This window comes from Taudactylus pleione, unplaced genomic scaffold (genome assembly GCF_031769625.1).
Source record: "Taudactylus pleione unplaced genomic scaffold, aTauple2 ptg000327l, whole genome shotgun sequence".
Classification (NCBI taxonomy): Eukaryota; Metazoa; Chordata; class Amphibia; order Anura; family Myobatrachidae; genus Taudactylus; species Taudactylus pleione.
Genome location: NW_028284728.1, coordinates 7,541,330 through 7,568,502, shown reverse-complemented (window position 1 = coordinate 7,568,502; position 27,173 = coordinate 7,541,330). Strand labels below are relative to the sequence as shown.

Here is a 27,173-nt window from a genome sequence, read left to right as displayed (position 1 = left end):
ATGTACATATATTGGATGAATTAGGAGAATGTACATATATTGCGTGAATTAGGAGAATGTACATATATTGCGTGAATTAGGAGAATGTACATATATTGTATGAATTAGGAGAATGTACATATATTGTGTGAATTAGGAGAATGTACATATAATGTGTGAATTAGGAGAATGTAGATATATTGTGTGAATTAGGAGAATGTACAATATATTGTGTGAATTAGGAGAATGTACATATAGTGTGTGAATTAGGAGAATGTACATAGATTGTGTGAATTAGGAGAATGTACACATAGTGTTTGAATTAGGAGAATGTACATATAGTGTGTGAATTAGGAGAATGTACATATAGTGTGTGAATTAGGAGAATGTACATATATTGTGTGAATTAGGAGAATGCACAATATATTGTGTAAATTAGGAGAATGTACATATATTGTGTGAATTAGGAGAATGTAATAGATTGTGTGAATTAGGAGAATGTACATATATTGTGTGAATTAGGAGAATGTACATATATTGTGTGAATTAGGAGAATGTACATATATTGTGTGAATTAGGTTAATGTACATATATTGTGTGAATTAGGAGAATGTACATAGATTGTATGAATTAGGAGAATGTACATAGATTGTATGAATTAGGAGAATGTACATATATTGTGTGAATTAGGAAAATGTACATAGATTGTATGAATTAGGAGAATGTACATAGATTGTATGAATTAGGAGAATGTACATACAGTATATTGTGTGAATTAGGAGAATGTACATATAATGTGTGAATTAGCAGAATGTACATATATTGTGTGAATTAGGAGAATGTACATATATTATGTGAATTAGGAGAATGTACATATAGTGTGTGAATTAGGAGAATGTACATATAGTGTGTGAATTAGGAGAATGTACATATAGTGTGTGAATTAGGAGAATGTACATATAATGTGTGAATTAGGAGAAAGTACATAGATTGTGTGAATTAGGAGAATGTACATAGATTGTGTGAATTAGGAGAATGTGTTTGAATTAGGAGAATGTACATATATTGTGTGAATTAGGAGAATGTACATAGATTGTGTGAATTAGGAGAATGTACATAGATTTTGTGAATTAGGAGAATGTACATATGGTGTGTGAATTGGGAGAATGTACATAGATTGTATGAATTAGGAGAATGTACATAGATTGTATGAATTAGGAGAATGTACATATATTGCGTGAATTAGGAGAATGTACATATAGTGTGTGAATTAGGAGAATGTACATAGATTGTGTGAATTAGGATAATGTGCATAGATTGTGTGAATAAGGAGAATGTACATGGATTGTGTGAATTAGGAGAATGAACATATAGTGTGTGAATTAGGAGAATGTACATATATTGTGTGAATTAGGAGAATGTACATAGATTGTATGAATTAGGAGAATGTACATAGATTGTGTGAATTAGGAGAATGTACATAAATTGTGTGAATTAGGAGAATGTACATACAGTATATTGTGTGAATTAGGAGAATTTACATATAATGTGTGAATTAGGAGAACGTACATATATTATGTGAATTAGGAGAATGTACATATAATGTGTGAATTAGGAGAACGTACATATAGTGTGTGAATTAGGAGAATGTACATAGATTGTGTCAATCAGGAAAGTGTACATATAGTGTGTGAATTAGGAGAATGTACATATAGTGTGTGAATTAGGAGAATGTACATATATTGTGTGAATTAGGAGAATGTACATAGATTGTGTGAGTTAGGAGAATGTACATAGATTGTATGAATTAGGAGAATGTACATATATTGTGTGAATTAGGAGAATGTACATATATTGTGTGAATTAGGAGAATGTACATAGATTGTATGAATTAGAAGAATGTACATAGATTGTATGAATTAGGAGAATTTACATATATTGTGGGAATAAGGAGAATGTACATACAGTATATTGTGTGAATTAGGAGAATGTACATACACTGTGTGAATTAGGAGAATGTACATATATTGTGTGAATTAGGAGAATGTACATATAGTGTGTGAATTAGGAGAATGTACATATATTGTGTGAATTAGGAGAATGTACATAGATTGTGTGAATTAGGATAATGTGCATAGATTGTGTGAATAAGGAGAATGTACATGGATTGTGTGAATTAGGAGAATGTACAAATATTGTGTGAATTAGGAGAATGTACATAGATTGTATGAATTAGGAGAATGTACATAGATTGAATGAATTAGGAGAATGTACATAGATTGTGTGTATTAGGAGAATGTACATATAATGTGTGAATTAGGAGAACGTACATATATTATGTGAATTAGGAGAATGTACATATAATGTGTGAATTAGGATAACGTACATATATTATGTGAATTAGGAGAATGTACATATAGTGTGTGAATTAGGAGAATGTACATAGATTGTGTGAATCAGGAAAGTGTACATATAGTGTGTGAATTAGGAGAATGTACATATAGTGTGTGAATTAGGAGAATGTACATATATTGTGTTAATTAGGTTAATGTACATAGATTGTATGAATTAGGAGAATGTACATAGATTGTATGAATTAGGAGAATGTACATATATTGTGTGAATTAGGAGAATGTACATATATTAAGTGAATTAGGAGAATGTACATAGATTGTGTGAATTAGGAGAATGTACATAGATTGTGTGAGTTAGGAGAATGTACATAGATTGTATGAATTAGGAGAATGTACATATATTGTGTGAATTAGGAGAATGTACATATATTGTGTGAATTAGGAGAATGTACATAGATTGTATGAATTAGGAGAATGTACATAGATTGTATGAATTAGGAGAATTTACATATATTGTGGGAATAAGGAGAATGTACATACAGTATATTGTGTGAATTAGGAGAGTGTACATACATTGTGTGAATTAGGAGAATGTAAATATAGTGTGTGAATTAGGAGAATGTACATACAGTATAATGTGTGAATTAGGAGAACGTACATATATTATGTGAATTAGGAGAATGTGCATATAATGTGTGAATTAGGAGAATGTACATATATTGTGTGAATTAGGAGAATGTACATATATTATGTGAATTAGGAGAATGTACATATAGTGTGTGAATTAGGAGAATGCACATAGATTGTATGAATTAGGAGAATGTACATATATTGTGTGAATTAGGAGAATGTACATATATTATGTGAATTAGGAGAATGTACATATATTGTGTGAATTAGGAGAATGTACATATAGTGTGTGAATTAGGAGAATGTACATATATTGTGTGAGTTAGGAGAATGTACATAGATTGTGTGAATTAGGAGAATGTACATATAGTGTGTGAATTAGGAGAATGTACATATAGTGTGTGAATTAGGAGAATGTACATATATTGTGTGAATTAGGAGAATGTACATAAGATTGTATGAATTAGGAGAATGTACATAGATTGTATGAATTAGGAGAATGTACATATATTGTGTGAATTAGGAGAATGTACATACAGTATATTGTGTGAATTAGGAGAATGTACATATAATGTGTGAATTAGGAGAACGTACATATATTATGTGAATTAGGAGAATGTACATATAGTGTGTGAATTAGGAGAATGTACATATAGTGTGTGAATTAGGAGAATGTACATATAGTGTGTGAATTAGGAGAATGTACATATAGTGTGTGAATTAGGAGAATGTACATATATTGTGTGAATTAGGAGAATGTACATATATTGTGTGAATTAGGAGAATGTACATATATTGTGTGAATTAGGTTAATGTACATAGATTGTATGAATTAGGAGAATGTACATAGATTGTATGAATTAGGAGAATGTACATATATTGTGTGAATTAGGAGAATGTACATAGATTGTGTGAATTAGGAGAAAGTGTTTGACTTAGGAGAATGTACATAGATTGTGTGAATTAGGAGAATGTACATATATTGTGTGAATTAGGAGAATGTACATATATTGTGTGAATTAGGAGAATGTACATAGATTGTGTGAATTAGGAGAATGTACATATAGTGTGTGAATTAGGTTAATGTACATAGATTGTGTGAATTAGGAGAATGTACATAGATTGTATGAATTAGGAGAATGTACATATATTGTGTGAATTAGGAGAATGTACATATATTGTGTGAATTAGGAGAAAGTGTTTGACTTAGGAGAATGTACATAGGGCCTGATTCAGACCCACTCGCGAGCGGCTGTACGCTCGCAAGTGGGTCGATGGTCTGCACTGAGCACGCCTCCCATCAGAAGCCGGCCCACTGACATCACTAGTGATGTCAGTGGGAGTGATTTTGGCTCTGATAGAGCCAAAATCACTCCGGAGCTTGCGGTTGAAAACCTCAACCGCAGGCTCCGGCTCGCAATTTCGATGGTCGCGATGGTCACGACCATCGCGGCCATCAAAATGCACGCTCGTATAGCCTGTGGGTGGTGACCCACAGCTATACGAGCGTCCAGGAGGACGCTCCATGAAAAAGGAGCCCGGCCCTCATGCAGAGCGTGCGCTCTGCTCAGAGCGTACGGCTCCGAATGAGGGCCATAGATTGTGTGAATTAGGAGAAAGTACATATATTGTGTGAATTAGGAGAATGTACATATATTGTGTGAATTAGGAGAATGTACATATATTGTGTGAATTAGGTTAATGTACATAGATTGTATGAATTAGGAGAATGTACATAGATTGTATGAATTAGGAGAATGTACATATATTGTGTGAATTAGGAGAATGTACATATAGTGTGTGAATTAGGAGAATGTACATATATTGTGTGAATTAGGAGAATGTACATAGATTGTATGAATTAGGAGAATGTACATATATTGTGTGAATTAGGAGAATGTACATATAGTGTGTGAATTAGGAGAATGTAGATATATTGTGTGAATTAGGAGAATGTACAATATATTGTGTGAATTAGGAGAATGTACATATAGTGTGTGAATTAGGAGAATGTACATAGATTGTGTGAATTAGGAGAATGTACATATATTGTGTGAATTAGGTTAATGTACATAGATTGTATGAATTAGGAGAATGTACATAGATTGTATGAATTAGGAGAATGTACATATATTGTGTGAATTAGGAGAATGTACATATAGTGTGTGAATTAGGAGAATGTACATATATTGTGTGAATTAGGAGAATGTACATAGATTGTGTGAATTAGGAGAATGTACATATATTGTGTGAATTAGGAGAATGTACATATAGTGTGTGAATTAGGAGAATGTAGATATATTGTTTGAATTAGGAGAATGTACAATATATTGTGTGAATTAGGAGAATGTACATATAGTGTGTGAATTAGGAGAATGTACACATAGTGTGTGAATTACGAGAATGTACATATAGTGTGTGAATTAGGAGAATGTACATATAGTGTGTGAATTAGGAGAATGTACATATATTGTGTGAATTAGGAGAATGTACAATATATTGTGTGAATTAGGAGAATGTACATATATTGTGTGAATTAGGAGAATGTACATAGATTGTGTGAATTAGGAGAATGTACATAGATTGTATGAATTAGGAGAATGTACATAGATTGTATGAATTAGGAGAATGTACATATATTGTGTGAATTAGGAGAATGTACATATATTGTGTGAATTAGGAAAATGTACATATATTGTATGAATTAGGAGAATGTACATAGATTGTATGAATTACGAGAATGTACATACAGTATATTGTGTGAATTAGGAGAATGTACATATAATGTGTGAATTAGGAGAATGTACATATATTGTGTGAATTAGGAGAATGTACATATATTATGTGAATTAGGAGAATATACATATAGTGTGTGAATTAGGAGAATGTACATATAGTGTGTGAATTAGGAGAATGTACATATAGTGTGTGAATTAGGAGAATGTACATATAATGTGTGAATTAGGAGAATGTACATAGATTGTGTGAATTAGGAGAATGTACATAGATTGTGTGAATTAGGAGAATGTGTTTGAATTAGGAGAATGTACATATATTGTGTGAATTAGGAGAATGTACATAGATTGTGTGAATTAGGAGAATGTACATAGATTGTGTGAATTAGGAGAATGTACATATGGTGTGTGAATTGGGAGAATGTACATAGATTGTATGAATTAGGAGAATGTACATAGATTGTATGAATTAGAAGAATGTACATAGATTGTGTGAATTAGGAGAATGTACATATAGTGTGTGAATTAGGAGAATGTACATATATTGTGTGAATTAGGAGAATGTACATAGATTGTGTGAATTAGGAGAATGTACATATAGTGTGTGAATTAGGAGAATGTACATATAGTGAGTGAATAAGGAGAATGTACATTTATTGTGTGAATTAGGAGAATGTACATAGATTGTATGAATTAGGAGAATGTACATAGATTGTATGAATTAGGAGAATGTACATATATTGTGTGAATTAGGATAATGTACATATAGTGTGTGAATTAGGAGAATGTACATATATTGTGTGATTTAGGAGAATGTACATAGATTGTGTGAATTAGGAGAATGTACATATAGTGTGTGAATTAGGAGAATGTACATATAGTGAGTGAATTAGGAGAATGTACATTTATTGTGTGAATTAGGAGAATGTACATAGATTGTATGAATTAGGAGAATGTACATAGATTGTATGAATTAGGAGAATGTACATATATTGTTTGAATTTGGAGAATGTACATACAGTATATTGTGTGAATTAGGAGAATGTACATATAATGTGTGAATTAGGAGAACGTACATATATTATGTGAATTTGGAGAATGTACATATAATGTGTGAATTAGGAGAACGTACATATATTATGTGAATTAGGAGAATGTACATATAGTGTGTGAATTAGGAGAATGTACATAGATTGTGTGAATTAGGAGAATGTACATATAGTGTGTGAATTAGGAGAATGTACATATAGTGTGTGAATTAGGAGAATGTACATATATTGTGTGAATTAGGAGAATGTACATATATTGTGTGAATTAGGAGAATGTACATATATTGTGTGAATTAGGTTAATGTACATAGATTGTATGAATTAGGAGAATGTACATAGATTGTATGAATTAGGAGAATGTACATATATTGTGTGAATTAGGAGAATGTACATATATTGTGTGAATTAGGAGAATGTGTTTGATTTAGGAGAATGTACATAGATTGTGTGAATTAGGAGAATGTACATATATTGTGTGAATTAGGAGAATGTACATAGATTGTATGAATTAGAAGAATGTACATATATTGTGTGAATTAGGAGAATGTACATATAGTGTGTGAATTAGGGGAATGTACATATATTGTGTGAATTAGGAGAATGTACATAGATTGTGTGAATTAGGATAATGTGCATAGATTGTGTGAATAAGGAGAATGTACATGGATTGTGTGAATTAGGAGCATGTACAAATATTGTGTGAATTAGGAGAATGTACAAATATTGTGTGAATTAGGAGAATGTACATAGATTGTATGAATTAGGAGAATGTACATAGATTGTGTGAATTAGGAGAATGTACATACAGTATATTGTGTGAATTAGGAGAATGTACATATAATGTGTGAATTAGGAGAACGTACATATATTATGTGAATTAGGAGAATGTACATATAATGTGTGAATTAGGATAACGTACATATATTATGTGAATTAGGAGAATGAACATATAGTGTGTGAATTAGGAGAATGTACATAGATTGTGTGAATCAGGAAAGTGTACATATAGTGTGTGAATTAGGAGAATGTACATATAGTGTGTGAATTAGGAGAATGTACATATATTGTGTGAATTACGTTAATGTACATAGATTGTATGAATTAGGAGAATGTACATAGATTGTATGAATTAGGAGAATGTACATATATTGTGTGAATTAGGAGAATGTACATATATTATGTGAATTAGGAGAATGTACATAGATTGTGTGAATTAGGAGAATGTACATAGATTGTGTGAGTTTGGGGAATGTACATAGATTGTATGAATTAGGAGAATGTACATATATTGTGTGAATTAGGAAAATGTACATATATTGTGTGAATTAGGAGAATGTACATAGATTGTATGAATTAGGAGAATGTACATAGATTGTATGAATTAGGAGAATTTACATATATTGTGGGAATAAGGAGAATGTACATACAGTATATTGTGTGAATTAGGAGAATGTACATACATTGTGTGAATTAGGAGAATGTTCATATAGTGTGTGAATTAGGAGAATGTACATATAGTGAGTGAATTAGGAGAATGTACATTTATTGTGTGAATTAGGAGAATGTACATAGATTGTATGAATTAGGAGAATGTACATAGATTGTATGAATTAGGAGAATGTACATATATTGTGTGAATTAGGAGAATGTACATATAGTGTGTGAATTAGGAGAATGTACATATATTGTGAGAATTAGGAGAATGTACATAGATTGTGTGAATTAGGAGAATGTACATATAGTGTGTGAATTAGGAGAATGTACATATAGTGAGTGAATTAGGAGAATGTACATTTGTTGTGTGAATTAGGAGAATGTACATAGATTGTATGAATTAGGAGAATGTACATAGATTGTATGAATTAGGAGAATGTACATAGATTGTGTGAATTTGGAGAATGTACATACAGTATATTTTGTGAATTAGGAGAATGTACATATAATGTGTGAATTCTGAGAATGTACATATATTATGTGAATTAGGAGAATGTACATATAACGTGTGAATTAGGAGAACGTACATATATTATGTGAATTAGGAGAATGTACATATAGTGTGTGAATTAGGAGAATGTACATAGATTGTGTGAATTAGGAGAATGTACATATAGTGTGTGAATTAGGAGAATGTACATATAGTGTGTGAATTAGGAGAATGTACATATATTGTGTGAATTAGGAGAATGTACATATATTGTGTGAATTAGGAGAATGTACATATATTGTGTGAATTAGGTTAATGTACATAGATTGTATGAATTAGGAGAATGTACATAGATTGTATGAATTAGGAGAATGTACATATATTGTGTGAATTAGGAGAATGTACATATATTGTGTGAATTAGGAGAATGTGTTTGATTTAGGAGAATGTACATAGATTGTGTGAATTAGGAGAATGTACATATATTGTGTGAATTAGGAGAATGTACATAGATTGTATGAATTAGAAGAATGTACATATATTGTGTGAATTAGGAGAATGTACATATAGTGTGTGAATTAGGAGAATGTACATATATTGTGTGAATTAGGAGAATGTACATAGATTGTGTGAATTAGGATAATGTGCATAGATTGTGTGAATAAGGAGAATGTACATGGATTGTGTGAATTAGGAGAATGTAAATACAGTATATTGTGTGAATTAGGAGAATGTACATATAATGTGTGAATTAGGAGAACGTACATACATTATGTGAATTAGGAGAATGTACATATAATGTGAGAATTCGGATAACGTACATATATTATGTGAATTAGGAGAATGTACATATAGTGTGTGAATTAGGAGAATGTACATAGATTGTGTGAATCAGGAAAGTGTACATATAGTGTGTGAATTAGGAGAATGTACATATAGTGTGTGAATTAGGAGAATGTACATATATTGTGTGAATTAGGTTAATGTACATAGATTGTATGAATTAGGAGAATGTACATAGATTGTATGAATTAGGAGAATGTACATATATTGTGTGAATTAGGAGAATGTACATATATTATGTGAATTAGGAGAATGTCCATAGATTGTGTGAATTAGGAGAATGTACACAGATTGTGTGAGTTAGGAGAATGTACATAGATTGTATGAATTAGGAGAATGTACATATATTGTGTGAATTAGGAGAATGTACATATATTGTGTGAATTAGGAGAATGTACATATAGTGTGTGAATTAGGAGAATGTACATATATTGTGTGAATTAGGAGAATGTACATAGATTGTGTGAATTAGGAGAATGTACATATATTGTGTGAATTAGGAGAATGTACATATAGTGTGTGAATTAGGAGAATGTAGATATATTGTGTGAATTAGGAGAATGTACAATATATTGTGTGAATTAGGAGAATGTACATATAGTGTGTGAATTAGGAGAATGTACACATAGTGTGTGAATTAGGAGAATGTACATATAGTGTGTGAATTAGGAGAATGTACATATAGTGTGTGAATTAGGAGAATGTACATATAGTGTGTGAATTAGGAGAATGTACAATATATTGTGTGAATTAGGAGAATGTACATATATTGTGTGAATTAGGAGAATGTACATAGATTGTGTGAATTAGGAGAATGTACATAGATTGTATGAATTAGGAGAATGTACATAGATTGTATGAATTAGGAGAATGTACATATATTGTGTGAATTAGGAGAATGTACATATATTGTGTGAATTAGGAAAATGTACATATATTGTATGAATTAGGAGAATGTACATAGATTGTATGAATTACGAGAATGTACATACAGTATATTGTGTGAATTAGGAGAATGTACATATAATGTGTGAATTAGGAGAATGTACATATATTGTGTGAATTAGGAGAATGTACATATATTATGTGAATTAGGAGAATATACATATAGTGTGTGAATTAGGAGAATGTACATATAGTGTGTGAATTAGGAGAATGTACATATAGTGTGTGAATTAGGAGAATGTACATATAATGTGTGAATTAGGAGAATGTACATAGATTGTGTGAATTAGGAGAATGTACATAGATTGTGTGAATTAGGAGAATGTGTTTGAATTAGGAGAATGTACATATATTGTGTGAATTAGGAGAATGTGCATAGATTGTGTGAATTAGGAGAATGTACATAGATTGTGTGAATTAGGAGAATGTACATATGGTGTGTGAATTGGGAGAATGTACATAGATTGTATGAATTAGGAGAATGTACATAGATTGTATGAATTAGAAGAATGTACATAGATTGTGTGAATTAGGAGAATGTACATATAGTGTGTGAATTAGGAGAATGTACATATATTGTGTGAATTAGGAGAATGTACATAGATAATGTGAATTAGGAGAATGTACATATAGTGTGTGAATTAGGAGAATGTACATATAGTGAGTGAATAAGGAGAATGTACATTTATTGTGTGAATTAGGAGAATGTACATAGATTGTATGAATTAGGAGAATGTACATAGATTGTATGAATTAGGAGAATGTACATATATTGTGTGAATTAGGATAATGTACATATAGTGTGTGAATTAGGAGAATGTACATATATTGTGTGATTTAGGAGAATGTACATAGATTGTGTGAATTAGGAGAATGTACATATAGTGTGTGAATTAGGAGAATGTACATATAGTGAGTGAATTAGGAGAATGTACATTTATTGTGTGAATTAGGAGAATGTACATAGATTGTATGAATTAGGAGAATGTACATAGATTGTATGAATTAGGAGAATGTACATATATTGTTTGAATTTGGAGAATGTACATACAGTATATTGTGTGAATTAGGAGAATGTACATATAATGTGTGAATTAGGAGAACGTACATATATTATGTGAATTTGGAGAATGTACATATAATGTGTGAATTAGGAGAACGTACATATATTATGTGAATTAGGAGAATGTACATATAGTGTGTGAATTAGGAGAATGTACATAGATTGTGTGAATTAGGAGAATGTACATATAGTGTGTGAATTAGGAGAATGTACATATAGTGTGTGAATTAGGAGAATGTACATATATTGTGTGAATTAGGAGAATGTACATATATTGTGTGAATTAGGAGAATGTACATATATTGTGTGAATTAGGTTAATGTACATAGATTGTATGAATTAGGAGAATGTACATAGATTGTATGAATTAGGAGAATGTACATATATTGTGTGAATTAGGAGAATGTACATATATTGTGTGAATTAGGAGAATGTGTTTGATTTAGGAGAATGTACATAGATTGTGTGAATTAGGAGAATGTACATATATTGTGTGAATTAGGAGAATGTACATAGATTGTATGAATTAGAAGAATGTACATATATTGTGTGAATTAGGAGAATGTACATATAGTGTGTGAATTAGGGGAATGTACATATATTGTGTGAATTAGGAGAATGTACATAGATTGTGTGAATTAGGATAATGTGCATAGATTGTGTGAATAAGGAGAATGTACATGGATTGTGTGAATTAGGAGCATGTACAAATATTGTGTGAATTAGGAGAATGTACAAATATTGTGTGAATTAGGAGAATGTACATAGATTGTATGAATTAGGAGAATGTACATAGATTGTGTGAATTAGGAGAATGTACATACAGTATATTGTGTGAATTAGGAGAATGTACATATAATGTGTGAATTAGGAGAACGTACATATATTATGTGAATTAGGAGAATGTACATATAATGTGTGAATTAGGATAACGTACATATATTATGTGAATTAGGAGAATGAACATATAGTGTGTGAATTAGGAGAATGTACATAGATTGTGTGAATCAGGAAAGTGTACATATAGTGTGTGAATTAGGAGAATGTACATATAGTGTGTGAATTAGGAGAATGTACATATATTGTGTGAATTACGTTAATGTACATAGATTGTATGAATTAGGAGAATGTACATAGATTGTATGAATTAGGAGAATGTACATATATTGTGTGAATTAGGAGAATGTACATATATTATGTGAATTAGGAGAATGTACATAGATTGTGTGAATTAGGAGAATGTACATAGATTGTGTGAGTTTGGGGAATGTACATAGATTGTATGAATTAGGAGAATGTACATATATTGTGTGAATTAGGAAAATGTACATATATTGTGTGAATTAGGAGAATGTACATAGATTGTATGAATTAGGAGAATGTACATAGATTGTATGAATTAGGAGAATTTACATATATTGTGGGAATAAGGAGAATGTACATACAGTATATTGTGTGAATTAGGAGAATGTACATACATTGTGTGAATTAGGAGAATGTTCATATAGTGTGTGAATTAGGAGAATGTACATATAGTGAGTGAATTAGGAGAATGTACATTTATTGTGTGAATTAGGAGAATGTACATAGATTGTATGAATTAGGAGAATGTACATAGATTGTATGAATTAGGAGAATGTACATATATTGTGTGAATTAGGAGAATGTACATATAGTGTGTGAATTAGGAGAATGTACATATATTGTGAGAATTAGGAGAATGTACATAGATTGTGTGAATTAGGAGAATGTACATATAGTGTGTGAATTAGGAGAATGTACATATAGTGAGTGAATTAGGAGAATGTACATTTGTTGTGTGAATTAGGAGAATGTACATAGATTGTATGAATTAGGAGAATGTACATAGATTGTATGAATTAGGAGAATGTACATAGATTGTGTGAATTTGGAGAATGTACATACAGTATATTTTGTGAATTAGGAGAATGTACATATAATGTGTGAATTCTGAGAATGTACATATATTATGTGAATTAGGAGAATGTACATATAACGTGTGAATTAGGAGAACGTACATATATTATGTGAATTAGGAGAATGTACATATAGTGTGTGAATTAGGAGAATGTACATAGATTGTGTGAATTAGGAGAATGTACATATAGTGTGTGAATTAGGAGAATGTACATATAGTGTGTGAATTAGGAGAATGTACATATATTGTGTGAATTAGGAGAATGTACATATATTGTGTGAATTAGGAGAATGTACATATATTGTGTGAATTAGGTTAATGTACATAGATTGTATGAATTAGGAGAATGTACATAGATTGTATGAATTAGGAGAATGTACATATATTGTGTGAATTAGGAGAATGTACATATATTGTGTGAATTAGGAGAATGTGTTTGATTTAGGAGAATGTACATAGATTGTGTGAATTAGGAGAATGTACATATATTGTGTGAATTAGGAGAATGTACATAGATTGTATGAATTAGAAGAATGTACATATATTGTGTGAATTAGGAGAATGTACATATAGTGTGTGAATTAGGAGAATGTACATATATTGTGTGAATTAGGAGAATGTACATAGATTGTGTGAATTAGGATAATGTGCATAGATTGTGTGAATAAGGAGAATGTACATGGATTGTGTGAATTAGGAGAATGTAAATACAGTATATTGTGTGAATTAGGAGAATGTACATATAATGTGTGAATTAGGAGAACGTACATACATTATGTGAATTAGGAGAATGTACATATAATGTGAGAATTCGGATAACGTACATATATTATGTGAATTAGGAGAATGTACATATAGTGTGTGAATTAGGAGAATGTACATAGATTGTGTGAATCAGGAAAGTGTACATATAGTGTGTGAATTAGGAGAATGTACATATAGTGTGTGAATTAGGAGAATGTACATATATTGTGTGAATTAGGTTAATGTACATAGATTGTATGAATTAGGAGAATGTACATAGATTGTATGAATTAGGAGAATGTACATATATTGTGTGAATTAGGAGAATGTACATATATTATGTGAATTAGGAGAATGTCCATAGATTGTGTGAATTAGGAGAATGTACACAGATTGTGTGAGTTAGGAGAATGTACATAGATTGTATGAATTAGGAGAATGTACATATATTGTGTGAATTAGGAGAATGTACATATATTGTGTGAATTAGGAGAATGTACATATAGTGTGTGAATTAGGAGAATGTACATATATTGTGTGAATTAGGAGAATGTACATAGATTGTGTGAATTAGGAGAATGTACATATATTGTGTGAATTAGGAGAATGTACATATAGTGTGTGAATTAGGAGAATGTAGATATATTGTGTGAATTAGGAGAATGTACAATATATTGTGTGAATTAGGAGAATGTACATATAGTGTGTGAATTAGGAGAATGTACACATAGTGTGTGAATTAGGAGAATGTACATATAGTGTGTGAATTAGGAGAATGTACATATAGTGTGTGAATTAGGAGAATGTACATATAGTGTGTGAATTAGGAGAATGTACAATATATTGTGTGAATTAGGAGAATGTACATATATTGTGTGAATTAGGAGAATGTACATAGATTGTGTGAATTAGGAGAATGTACATAGATTGTATGAATTAGGAGAATGTACATAGATTGTATGAATTAGGAGAATGTACATATATTGTGTGAATTAGGAGAATGTACATATATTGTGTGAATTAGGAAAATGTACATATATTGTATGAATTAGGAGAATGTACATAGATTGTATGAATTACGAGAATGTACATACAGTATATTGTGTGAATTAGGAGAATGTACATATAATGTGTGAATTAGGAGAATGTACATATATTGTGTGAATTAGGAGAATGTACATATATTATGTGAATTAGGAGAATATACATATAGTGTGTGAATTAGGAGAATGTACATATAGTGTGTGAATTAGGAGAATGTACATATAGTGTGTGAATTAGGAGAATGTACATATAATGTGTGAATTAGGAGAATGTACATAGATTGTGTGAATTAGGAGAATGTACATAGATTGTGTGAATTAGGAGAATGTGTTTGAATTAGGAGAATGTACATATATTGTGTGAATTAGGAGAATGTACATAGATTGTGTGAATTAGGAGAATGTACATAGATTGTGTGAATTAGGAGAATGTACATATGGTGTGTGAATTGGGAGAATGTACATAGATTGTATGAATTAGGAGAATGTACATAGATTGTATGAATTAGGAGAATGTACATAGATTGTGTGAATTAGGAGAATGTACATATAGTGTGTGAATTAGGAGAATGTACATATATTGTGTGATTTAGGAGAATGTACATAGATTGTGTGAATTAGGAGAATGTACATATAGTGTGTGAATTAGGAGAATGTACATATAGTGAGTGAATTAGGAGAATGTACATTTATTGTGTGAATTAGGAGAATGTACATAGATTGTATGAATTAGGAGAATGTACATAGATTGTATGAATTAGGAGAATGTACATATATTGTGTGAATTTGGAGAATGTACATACAGTATATTGTGTGAATTAGGAGAATGTACATATAATGTGTGAATTAGGAGAACGTACATATATTATGTGAATTAGGAGAATGTACATATAATGTGTGAATTAGGAGAACGTACATATATTATGTGAATTAGGAGAATGTACATATAGTGTGTGAATTAGGAGAATGTACATAGATTGTGTGAATTAGGAGAATGTACATATAGTGTGTGAATTAGGAGAATGTACATATAGTGTGTGAATTAGGAGAATGTACATATATTGTGTGAATTAGGAGAATGTACATATATTGTGTGAATTAGGAGAATGTACATATATTGTGTGAATTAGGTTAATGTACATAGATTGTATGAATTAGGAGAATGTACATAGATTGTATGAATTAGGAGAATGTACATATATTGTGTGAATTAGGAGAATGTACATATATTGTGTGAATTAGGAGAATGTGTTTGATTTAGGAGAATGTACATAGATTGTGTGAATTAGGAGAATGTACATATATTGTGTGAATTAGGAGAATGTACATAGATTGTATGAATTAGAAGAATGTACATATATTGTGTGAATTAGGAGAATGTACATATAGTGTGTGAATTAGGGGAATGTACATATAGTGTGTGAATTAGGAGAATGTACATAGATTGTGTGAATTAGGATAATGTGCATAGATTGTGTGAATAAGGAGAATGTACATGGATTGTGTGAATTAGGAGCATGTACAAATATTGTGTGAATTAGCAGAATGTACAAATATTGTGTGAATTAGGAGAATGTACATAGATTGTATGAATTAGGAGAATGTACATAGATTGTGTGAATTAGGAGAATGTACATACAGTATATTGTGTGAATTAGGAGAATGTACATATAATGTGTGAATTAGAAGAACGTACATATATTATGTGAATTAGGAGAATGTACATATAATGTGTGAATTAGGATAACGTACATATATTATGTGAATTAGGAGAATGTACATATAGTGTGTGAATTAGGAGAATGTACATAGATTGTGTGAATCAGGAAAGTGTACATATAGTGTGTGAATTAGGAGAATGTACATATAGTGTGTGAATTAGGAGAATGTACATATATTGTGTGAATTAGGTTAATGTACATAGATTGTATGAATTAGGAGAATGTACATAGATTGTATGAATTAGGAGAATGTACATATATTGTGTGAATTAGGAGAATGTACATATATTATGTGAATTAGGAGAATGTACATAGATTGTGTGAATTAGGAGAATGTACATAGATTGTGTGAGTTAGGGGAATGTACATAGATTGTATGAATTAGGAGAATGTACATATATTGTGTGAATTAGGAGAATGTACATATATTGTGTGAATTAGGAGAATGTACATAGATTGTATGAATTAGGAGAATGTACATAGATTGTATGAATTAGGAGAATTTACATATATTGTGGGAATAAGGAGAATGTACATACAGTATATTGTGTGAATTAGGAGAATGTACATACATTGTGTGAATTAGGAGAATGTTCATATAGTGTGTGAATTAGGAGAATGTACATATAGTGAGTGAATTAGGAGAATGTACATTTATTGTGTGAATTAGGAGAATGTACATAGATTGTATGAATTAGGAGAATGTACATAGATTGTATGAATTAGGAGAATGTACATATATTGTGTGAATTAGGAGAATGTACATATAGTGTGTGAATTAGGAGAATGTACATATATTGTGTGAATTAGGAGAATGTACATAGATTGTGTGAATTAGGAGAATGTACATATAGTGTGTGAATTAGGAGAATGTACATATAGTGAGTGAATTAGGAGAATGTACATTTGTTGTGTGAATTAGGAGAATGTACATAGATTGTATGAATTAGGAGAATGTACATAGATTGTATGAATTAGGAGAATGTACATATATTGTGTGAATTTGGAGAATGTACATACAGTATATTGTGTGAATTAGGAGAATGTACATATAATGTGTGAATTCGGAGAACGTACATATATTATGTGAATTAGGAGAATGTACATATAACGTGTGAATTAGGAGAACGTACATATATTATGTGAATTAGGAGAATGTACATATAGTGTGTGAATTAGGAGAATGTACATAGATTGTGTGAATTAGGAGAATGTACATATAGTGTGTGAATTAGGAGAATGTACATATAGTGTGTGAATTAGGAGAATGTACATATATTGTGTGAATTAGGAGAATGTACATATATTGTGTGAATTAGGAGAATGTACATATATTGTGTGAATTAGGTTAATGTACATAGATTGTATGAATTAGAAGAATGTACATAGATTGTATGAATTAGGAGAATGTACATATATTGTGTGAATTAGGAGAATGTACATATATTGTGTGAATTAGGAGAATGTGTTTGATTTAGGAGAATGTACATAGATTGTGTGAATTAGGAGAATGTACATATATTGTGTGAATTAGGAGAATGTACATAGATTGTATGAATTAGAAGAATGTACATATATTGTGTGAATTAGGAGAATGTACATATAGTGTGTGAATTAGGAGAATGTACATATATTGTATGAATTAGGAGAATGTACATAGATTGTGTGAATTAGGATAATGTGCATAGATTGTGTGAATAAGGAGAATGTACATGGATTGTGTGAATTAGGAGAATGTACATACAGTATATTGTGTGAATTAGGAGAATGTACATATAATGTGTGAATTAGGAGAACGTACATACATTATGTGAATTAGGAGAATGTACATATAATGTGAGAATTCGGATAACGTACATATATTATGTGAATTAGGAGAATGTACATATAGTGTGTTAATTAGGAGAATCTACATAGATTGTGTGAATCAGGAAAGTGTACATATAGTGTGTGAATTAGGAGAATGTACATATAGTGTGTGAATTAGGAGAATGTACATATATTGTGTGAATTATGTTAATGTACATAGATTGTATGAATTAGGAGAATGTACATAGATTGTATGAATTAGGAGAATGTACATATATTGTGTGAATTAGGAGAATGTACATATATTGTGTGAATTAGGAGAATGTACATATATTGTGTGAATTAGGAGAATGTACATAGATTGTATGAATTAGGAGAATGTACATAGATTGTATGAATTAGGAGAATTTACACATATTGTGGGAATAAGGAGAATGTACATACAGTATATTGTGTGAATTAGGAGAATGTACATACATTGTGTGAATTAGGAGAATGTACATATAGTGTGTGAATTAGGAGAATGTACATACAGTATAATGTGTGAATTAGGAGAACGTACATATATTATGTGAATTAGGAGAATGTGCATATAATGTGTGAATTAGGAGAATGTACATATATTGTGTGAATTAGGAGAATGTACATATATTATGTGAATTAGGAGAATGTACATATAGTGTGTGAATTAGGAGAATGTACATAGATTGTGTGAATTAGGAGAATGTACATAGATTGTGTGAATTAGGAGAATGTACATATATTGTGTGAATTAGGAGAATGTACATATATTATGTGAATTAGGAGAATGTACATATATTGGGTGAATTAGGAGAATGTACATATAGTGTGTGAATTAGGAGAATGTACATATATTGTCTGAATTAGGAGAATGTACATAGATTGTGTGAATTAGGAGAATGTACATATAGTGTGTGAATTAGGAGAATGTACATATAGTGTATGAATTAGGAGAATGTACATATATTGTGTGAATTAGGAGAATGTACATAGATTGTATGAATTAGGAGAATGTACATAGATTGTATGAATTAGGAGAATGTACATATATTGTGTGAATTAGGAGACTGTACATACAGTATATTGTGTGAATTAGGAGAATGTACATATAATGTGTGAATTAGGAGAACGTACATATATTATGTGAATTAGGAGAATGTACATATAGTGTGTGAATTAGGAGAATGTACATAGATTGTGTGAATTAGGAGAATGTACATATAGTGTGTGAAGTAGGAGAATGTACATATAGTTTGTGAATTAGGAGAATGTACATATAGTGTGTGAATTAGGAGAATGTACATATAGTGTGTGAATTAGGAGAATGTACATATATTGTGTGAATTAGTAGAATGTACATATATTGTGTGAAGTAGGAGAATGTACATATATTGTGTGAATTAGGAGAATGTGTTTGACTTAGGAGAATGTACATAGATTGTGTGAATTAGGAGAATGTACATATATTGTGTGAATTAGGAGAATGTACATAGATTGTATGAATTAGGAGAGTGTACATATATTGTGTGAATTAGGAGAATGTACATATAGTGTGTGAATTAGGAGAATGTACATATATTGTGTGAATTAGGAGAATGTACATAGATTGTATGAATTAGGAGAATGTACATAGATTGTATGAATTAGGAGAATGTACATATATTGTGTGAATTAGGAGAATGTACATACAGTATATTGTGTGAATTAGGAGAATGTACATATAATGTGTGAATTAGGAGAATGTACATATATTATGTGAATTAGGAGAATGTACATATAATGTGTGAATTAGGATAACGTACATATATTATGTGAATGAGGAGAATGTACATATAGTGTGTGAATTAGGAGAATGTACATAGATTGTGTGAATTAGTAAAGTGTACATATAGTGTGTGAATTAGGAGAATGTACATATAGTGTGTGAATTAGGAGAATGTACATATATTGTGTGAATTAGGAGAATGTACATATATTGTGTGAATTAGGATAATGTACATAGATTGTATGAATTAGGAGAATGTACATAGATTGTGTGAATTAGGAGAATGTACATATATTGTGTGAATTAGGAGAATGTACATAGATTGTGTGAATTAGGAGAATGTACATAGATTGTGTGAATTAGGAGAATGTACATACAGTGTGTGAATTAGGAGAATGTACATATAATGTGTGAATTATGAGAATGTACATAGATTGTATGAATTAGGAGAATGTACATATATTGTGTGAATTAGGAGACTGTACATATATTGTGTGAATTAGGAGAACGTACATATATTATGTGAATTAGGATAATGTACATAGATTGTATGAATTAGGAGAATGTACATAGATTGTGTGAATTAGGAGAATGTACATATATTGTGTGAATTAGGAGAATGTACATAGATTGTGTGAATTAGGAGAATGTACATAGATTGTGTGAATTAGGAGAATGTACATACAGTGTGTGAATTAGGAGAATGTACATATAATGTGTGAATTATGAGAATGTACATAGATTGTATGAATTAGGAGAATGTACATATATTGTGTGAATTAGGAGACTGTACATATATTGTGTGAATTAGGAGAACGTACATATATTATGTGAATTAGGAGAATGTACATAGATTGTGTGAATTAGGAGAATGTACATAGATTGTGTGAGTTAGGAGAATGTACATAGATTGTATGAATTAGGAGAATGTACATATATTGTGTGAATTAGGAGAATGTACATATATTGTGTGAATTAGGAGAATGTACATAGATTGTATGAATTAGGAGAATGTACATAGATTGTATGAATTAGGAGAATTTACATATATTGTGGGAATAAAGAGAATGTACATACAGTATATTGTGTGAATTAGGAGAATGTACATACATTGTGTGAATTAGGAGAATGTACATATAGTGTATGAATTAGGAGAATGTACATAGATTGTATGAATTATGAGAATGTACATATATTGTGTGAATTAGGAGAATGTACATATATTGTGTGAATTAGGAGAATGTACATATATTGTGTGAATTAGGAGAATGTACATAGATTGTGTGAATTAGGAGAATGTACATATATTGTGTGAATTAGGAGAATGTACATAGATTTTGTGAATTAGGAGAATGTACATACAGTGTGTGAATTAGGAGAATGTACATATAATGTGTGAATTATGAGAATGTACATAGATTGTGTGAATTAGGAGAATGTACATATACTGTGTGAATTAGGAGAATGTACATACAGTGTGTGAATTAGGAGAATGTACATATAATGTGTGAATTAGTAGAATGTACATATATTGTGTGAATTAGGAGAATGTACATATATTGTGTGAATTCGAAGAGCTTTGACAGCTATGAAAGAGTATTCAATTCAACCACAGTCACCCATGGGAAAAGCCTCAGGTAGTAAGAAATAAGTGAGTTTAAGGGGAGATGTAACAAGCCTTGGAGGAAGATAAAGTGGAGAAATTGCCCAAATCAACCAATCAGCTTTGACTGTCATTTCAAAGACTGTGCCAGATAAATGTCAGGAGCTGATTGGTTGCTTAGGGCATTTTCTCCACTTCATCTCTCTCCAAGGCTAGATCCATCTCCCCCCTAAATATTAGATGCATTTGTTATACAGTACATTTTGCTGCATTAAAACGCTTGGCTGCTTGTGCCCAGAGCAGTGTATTTAGGTAACGATTACTAAACCGACTGATGTGCTGCCTGAGTGAATGGGGGTTTGACCAAACTTGTACCTGTTTCCGAATCTGGAATGTTTACAGCTGGTGTTTGTAACTTTAATTATACATACTCCATGTTTCTATTGCTACACAACAGACACGCTAATATAAATACAAGATGTGGGTATTGCCATGTAACTTACCATTCTATTCTTCTTTCCAAATAATTTTGTGTTTGCTAAAGTAAAAAAACAACTCAAATTAAAATCATGCAGTCAGATCCCACTTTTTTTTTATGGAATAATACATTGGCACTATCTTCAGCAGAATGGAGATAATTTGACAAAGACTAGTCCAATATAATAGGGTGAGAGTTAGGTAATTTGAGAGTTTTCTCACACTTTTTAAACAATTGGTCAAGTAAATATACAAACTTTCATGTTATTCAGACTAAAAAAAACTCACAATTTAGTGAAGCGTAAGGAGACAGGTGTAGGAGAGTGTAGTGCAAGGAGACAGGTGTAGGAGAGTGTAATGGAAGGAGACAGGTGTAGGAGAGTGTAGAGGAAGGAGACAGGTGTAGGAGAGTGTAGTGCAAGGAGACAGGTGTAGGAGAGTGTAATGGAAGGAGACAGGTGTAGGAGAGTGTAGAGGAAGGAGACAGGTGTAGGAGAGTGTAGTGCAAGGAGACAGGTGTAGGAGAGTGTAGTGGAAGGAGACAGGTGTTGGAGAGTGTAGTGGAAGGAGACAGGTGTAGGAGAGCGTAGAGGAAGGAGACAGGTGTAGGAGATGGTAGCAGAAGGAGACAGGTGTAGGAGAGTATAGTGGAAGGAGACAGGTGTAGGAGTGTAGTGGAAGGAGACAGGTGTAGGAGAGTGTATTGGAAGGAGAGAGGTGTAGGAGAGTGTAGTGCAAGGAGACAGGTGTAGGAGAGTGTAGTGGAAGGAGACAGGTGTTGGAGAGTGTAGTGGAAGGAGACAGGTGTAGGAGAGTGTAGTGGAAGGAGACAGGTGTAGGAGAGTGTAGAGGAAGGAGACAGGTGTAGGAGAGTGTAGAGGAAGGAGACAGGTGTAGGAGATGGTAGCGGAAGGAGACAGGTGTAGGAGAGTGTAGTGGAAGGAGACAGGTGTTGAAGAGTGTAGTGGAAGGAGACAGGTGTAGGAGTGTAGTGGAAGGAGACAGGTGTAGGAGAGTGTAGAGGAAGGAGACAGGTGTAGAAAAGTGTAGAGGAAGGAGACAGGTGTAGGAGAGTGTAGCAGAAGGAGACAGGTGTAGGAGAGTGTTGCGAAAGGAGACAGGTGTAGGAGAGTGTAGTGGAAGGAGACAGCTGTAGGAGTGTAGTGGAAGGAGACAGGTGTAGGAGAGTGTAGCGGAAGGAGACAGGTGTAGGAGAGTGTAGCGGAAGGAGACAGGTTCCGTAGGAAAGTGTAAAGGATGGAGACAGGTGTAGGAGTGTAGTGGAAGGAGACAGGTGTATGAGAGTGTAGCGGAAGGAGACAGGTGTAGGAGAGTGTTGGGGAAGGTGACAGGTGTAGGAGAGTGTAGAGGAAGGAGACAGGTGTAGGAGAGTGTAGGGGAAGGAGACAGGTGTAGGAGAGTATAGAGGACGGAGACAAGTGTAGGAGAGTGTAGGGGAAGGAGACAGGTGTAGGAGAGTGTAGAGGAAGGAGACAGGTGTAGGAGAATGTAGCGGAAGGAGACAGGTGTAGGAGAGTGTTGTGGAAGGTGACAAGTGTAGGAGAGTGTAGAGGAAGGAGACAGGTGTAGCAGAGTGTAGTGCAAGGAGACAGGTGTAGGAGAGTGTAGGGGAAGGAGACAGGTATAGGAGAGTGTAGAGGAAGGAGACAGATGTAGGAGAGTGTATCGGAAGGAGACAGGTATAGGAGAGTGTAGGGGAAGGAGACAGGTGTAGGAGAGTGTAGAGGAAGGAGACAGGTGTAGGAGAGTGTAGCGGATGGAGACAGGTGTAGGAGAGTGTAGTGGATGGAGACAGGTGAAAGAGTGTAGTGGAAGGAGAGGTGTAGGAGAGTGTAGAGGAAGGAGACAGGTGGAGAGTGTAGCGGAAAGAGACAGGTGTAGGAGAGTGTTGCGGAGCAGAAGGGCAAAAGCTCGCTTGATCTTGATTTTCAGTATGAATACAGACCGTGAAAGCGGGGCCTCACGATCCTTCTGACTTTTTGGGTTTTAAGCAGGAGGTGTCAGAAAAGTTGTCAGACAGGTGTAGGAGAGTGTATCGGAAGGAGACAGGTGTAGGAGAGTGTAGGGGAAGGAGAAAGGTGTAGGAGAGTGTAGCGGAAGGAGAAAGGTGTAGGAGGGTGTAGCGGAAGGAGAAAGGTGTAGGAGGGTGTAGCGGAAGGAGACAGGTGTAGGAGAGTGTAGGGGAAGGAGACAGGTGTAGGAGAGGGTAGGGGAAGGAGACAGGTGTGGGAGAGTGTATCGGAAGGAGACAGGTGTGGGAGAGGGTAGCAGAAGGAGACAGGTGTAGGAGAGTGTAGTGGAAGTAGACAGGTGTAGGAGAGTGTATCGGAAGGAGACAGGTGTAGGAGAGTGAGGGGAAGGAGACAGGTGTAGGAAAGCGTATCGGAAGGAGACAGGTGTAGTAGAGTGGAGTGGAAGGAGACAGGTGTAGGAGAGTGTAGGGGAAGGAGACAGGTGTAGTAGTGTAGTGGAAGGAGACAGGTGTAGTAGAGTGGAGGGGAAGGAGACAGGTGTAGGAGAGTGTATTGGAAGGAGACAGGTGTAGGAGAGTGTAGTGGAAGGAGACAGGTGTAGGAGAGTGTAGCGGAAGGAGACAGGTGTAGGAGAGTGGAGGGGAAGGAGACAGGTGTAGGAGAGTGTATTGGAAGGAGACAGGTGTAGGAGAGTGTATCGGAAGGAGACAGGTGTAGGAGAGTGTAGGGGAAGGAGAAAGGTGTAGGAGGGTGTAGCAGAAGGAGACAGGTGTAGGAGAGTGTAGGGGAAGGAGACAGGTGTAGGAGAGTGTAGCGGAAGGAGACAGGTGTGGGAGAGGGTAGCGGAAGGAGACAGGTGTAGGACAGTGTAGAGGAAGGAGACAGGTGTAGAAGAGTGTATCGGAAGGAGACAGGTGTAGGAGAGTGTATTGGAAGGAGACAGGTGTAGGAGAGAGAGGGGAAGGAGACAGGTGTAGGAGAGTGTAGAGGAAGGAGACAGGTGTAGGAGAGTGTATTGGAAGGGGACAGGTGTAGGAGAGTGAGGGGAAGGAGACAGGTGTAGTAGAGTGGAGGGGAAGGAGACAGGTGTAGGAGAATGTAGTGGAAGGAGACGGGTGTAGGAGAGTGTAGTGGAAGGAGACAGGTGTAGTAGAGTGGAGGGGAAGGAGACAGGTGTAGGAGAGTGTAGTGGAAGGAGACAGGTGTAGGAGAATGTAGGGGAAGGAGACAGGTGTTGGAGAGTGTAGGGGAATGAGTCAGGTGTAGGAGAGTGTAGGGGAATGAGTTAGGTGTAGGAGAGTGTAGGGGAAGGAGACAGGTGTAGGAGAGTGTAGTGGAAGGAGACAGGTGTAGGAGAATGTAGGGGAAGGAGACAGGTGTTGGAGAGTGTAGGGGAATGAGTCAGGTGTAGGAGAGTGTAGGGGAATGAGTCAGGTGTAGGAGAGTGGAGGGGAATGAGTCAGGTGTAGGAGAGTGGAGAATAATGAGCAGGTTAGCGTTTGGAGTGTGGTGAGTGGGGATATTGTTTTCTGATTGATTTGTCCTTGTGCCCTTGTTTGTCTTGGTTGTTATATTTTTTTGTCCTTGTCAAATTAAGGCGTCCATAAATTTATTGCAATTAACCAACAACATATAGAAGTGACATATCTTAACTTATTACTAACAATAACCACAGGGTCCCAGACTTCGGGGCGGATTCAATTAGAGGCGAAACTTTGCGGTTTGCAAAATCCATTCGCCGCTGCAATCTTTTTGCCTCATTCACCTGCTTGGACGCGATGTTTTTGCATACTTTCACAATGCGTGCACCCGCTCTTCGCCCTATTCAGTACCAAAACAGGCGAAAACGCATATGTGCGAATGCAGCGAATAGCGGAAAAGGACAGCTTACAGTATTATGGGGAAATCAGTCTGTACCCATAAAAAGCATAACTGACCCGGGGAATCAGTATAAAAGTGTATTAATAGCCCTAATAAAAGTTTTTTGGGTTTTTAAATGGAGACAAAGGGCTGTTATTTGCATATTTGCATAGGAGTGGAAAAATGTTCTAAAGCAATTTATTTTGTGAAAAATAATTGCTGTAGTTAAATTGGGGGTACATGCAAATGGGTACTAGTATATTTTTGGATCTCTAAAAGTGCCTTTTAAAAAACTTAAAAAACCCCCCACCTGCTGCAGCCACCTGCAATTCTAAAAGCATTTTTAGCCCAAAATAGAGATTTGGCACATCTTCTCTCCTGCCTCTGGGTGGAGAAACTTTTACGCCTGTTTTTGTCTATGGACTTGTCGCACATCCGAAAACATCCTGGAATTGAATAGAGCGATATGTGGTGAAAACCAAGCATCAGCGAACGCTTTCCGCCTCTAATTGTATCCGCCCTTCATTGGCTTAAGGGTCACAACTTTTTTATTAAAAGAATTACCCTGATTTTTGACTTAATTGGGAGGCAAAGAAGGACACTACAAAACACTCAGGTCCAGCCAAATATATTTTACTAAATTCGAGAGCGATTGATACGCCCCCCTTCCCCTTG

At 33.5% G+C, this 27,173-nt stretch overlaps 1 protein-coding gene across 1 annotated transcript in view; it reads right to left on the bottom strand.

Annotated features, from left to right (window-relative positions):
* Positions 1-27,173, bottom strand: part of LOC148509433 (uncharacterized) — a 50,357-nt gene that overhangs the window by 5,733 nt on the left and 17,451 nt on the right. Inside the window, exon 3 of the mRNA XM_088443134.1 lies at positions 22,671-22,705. Within this exon, the coding sequence (XP_088299260.1) occupies positions 22,671-22,705 (35 nt within the window). The remainder of the gene's footprint in view (positions 1-22,670; positions 22,706-27,173) is intronic.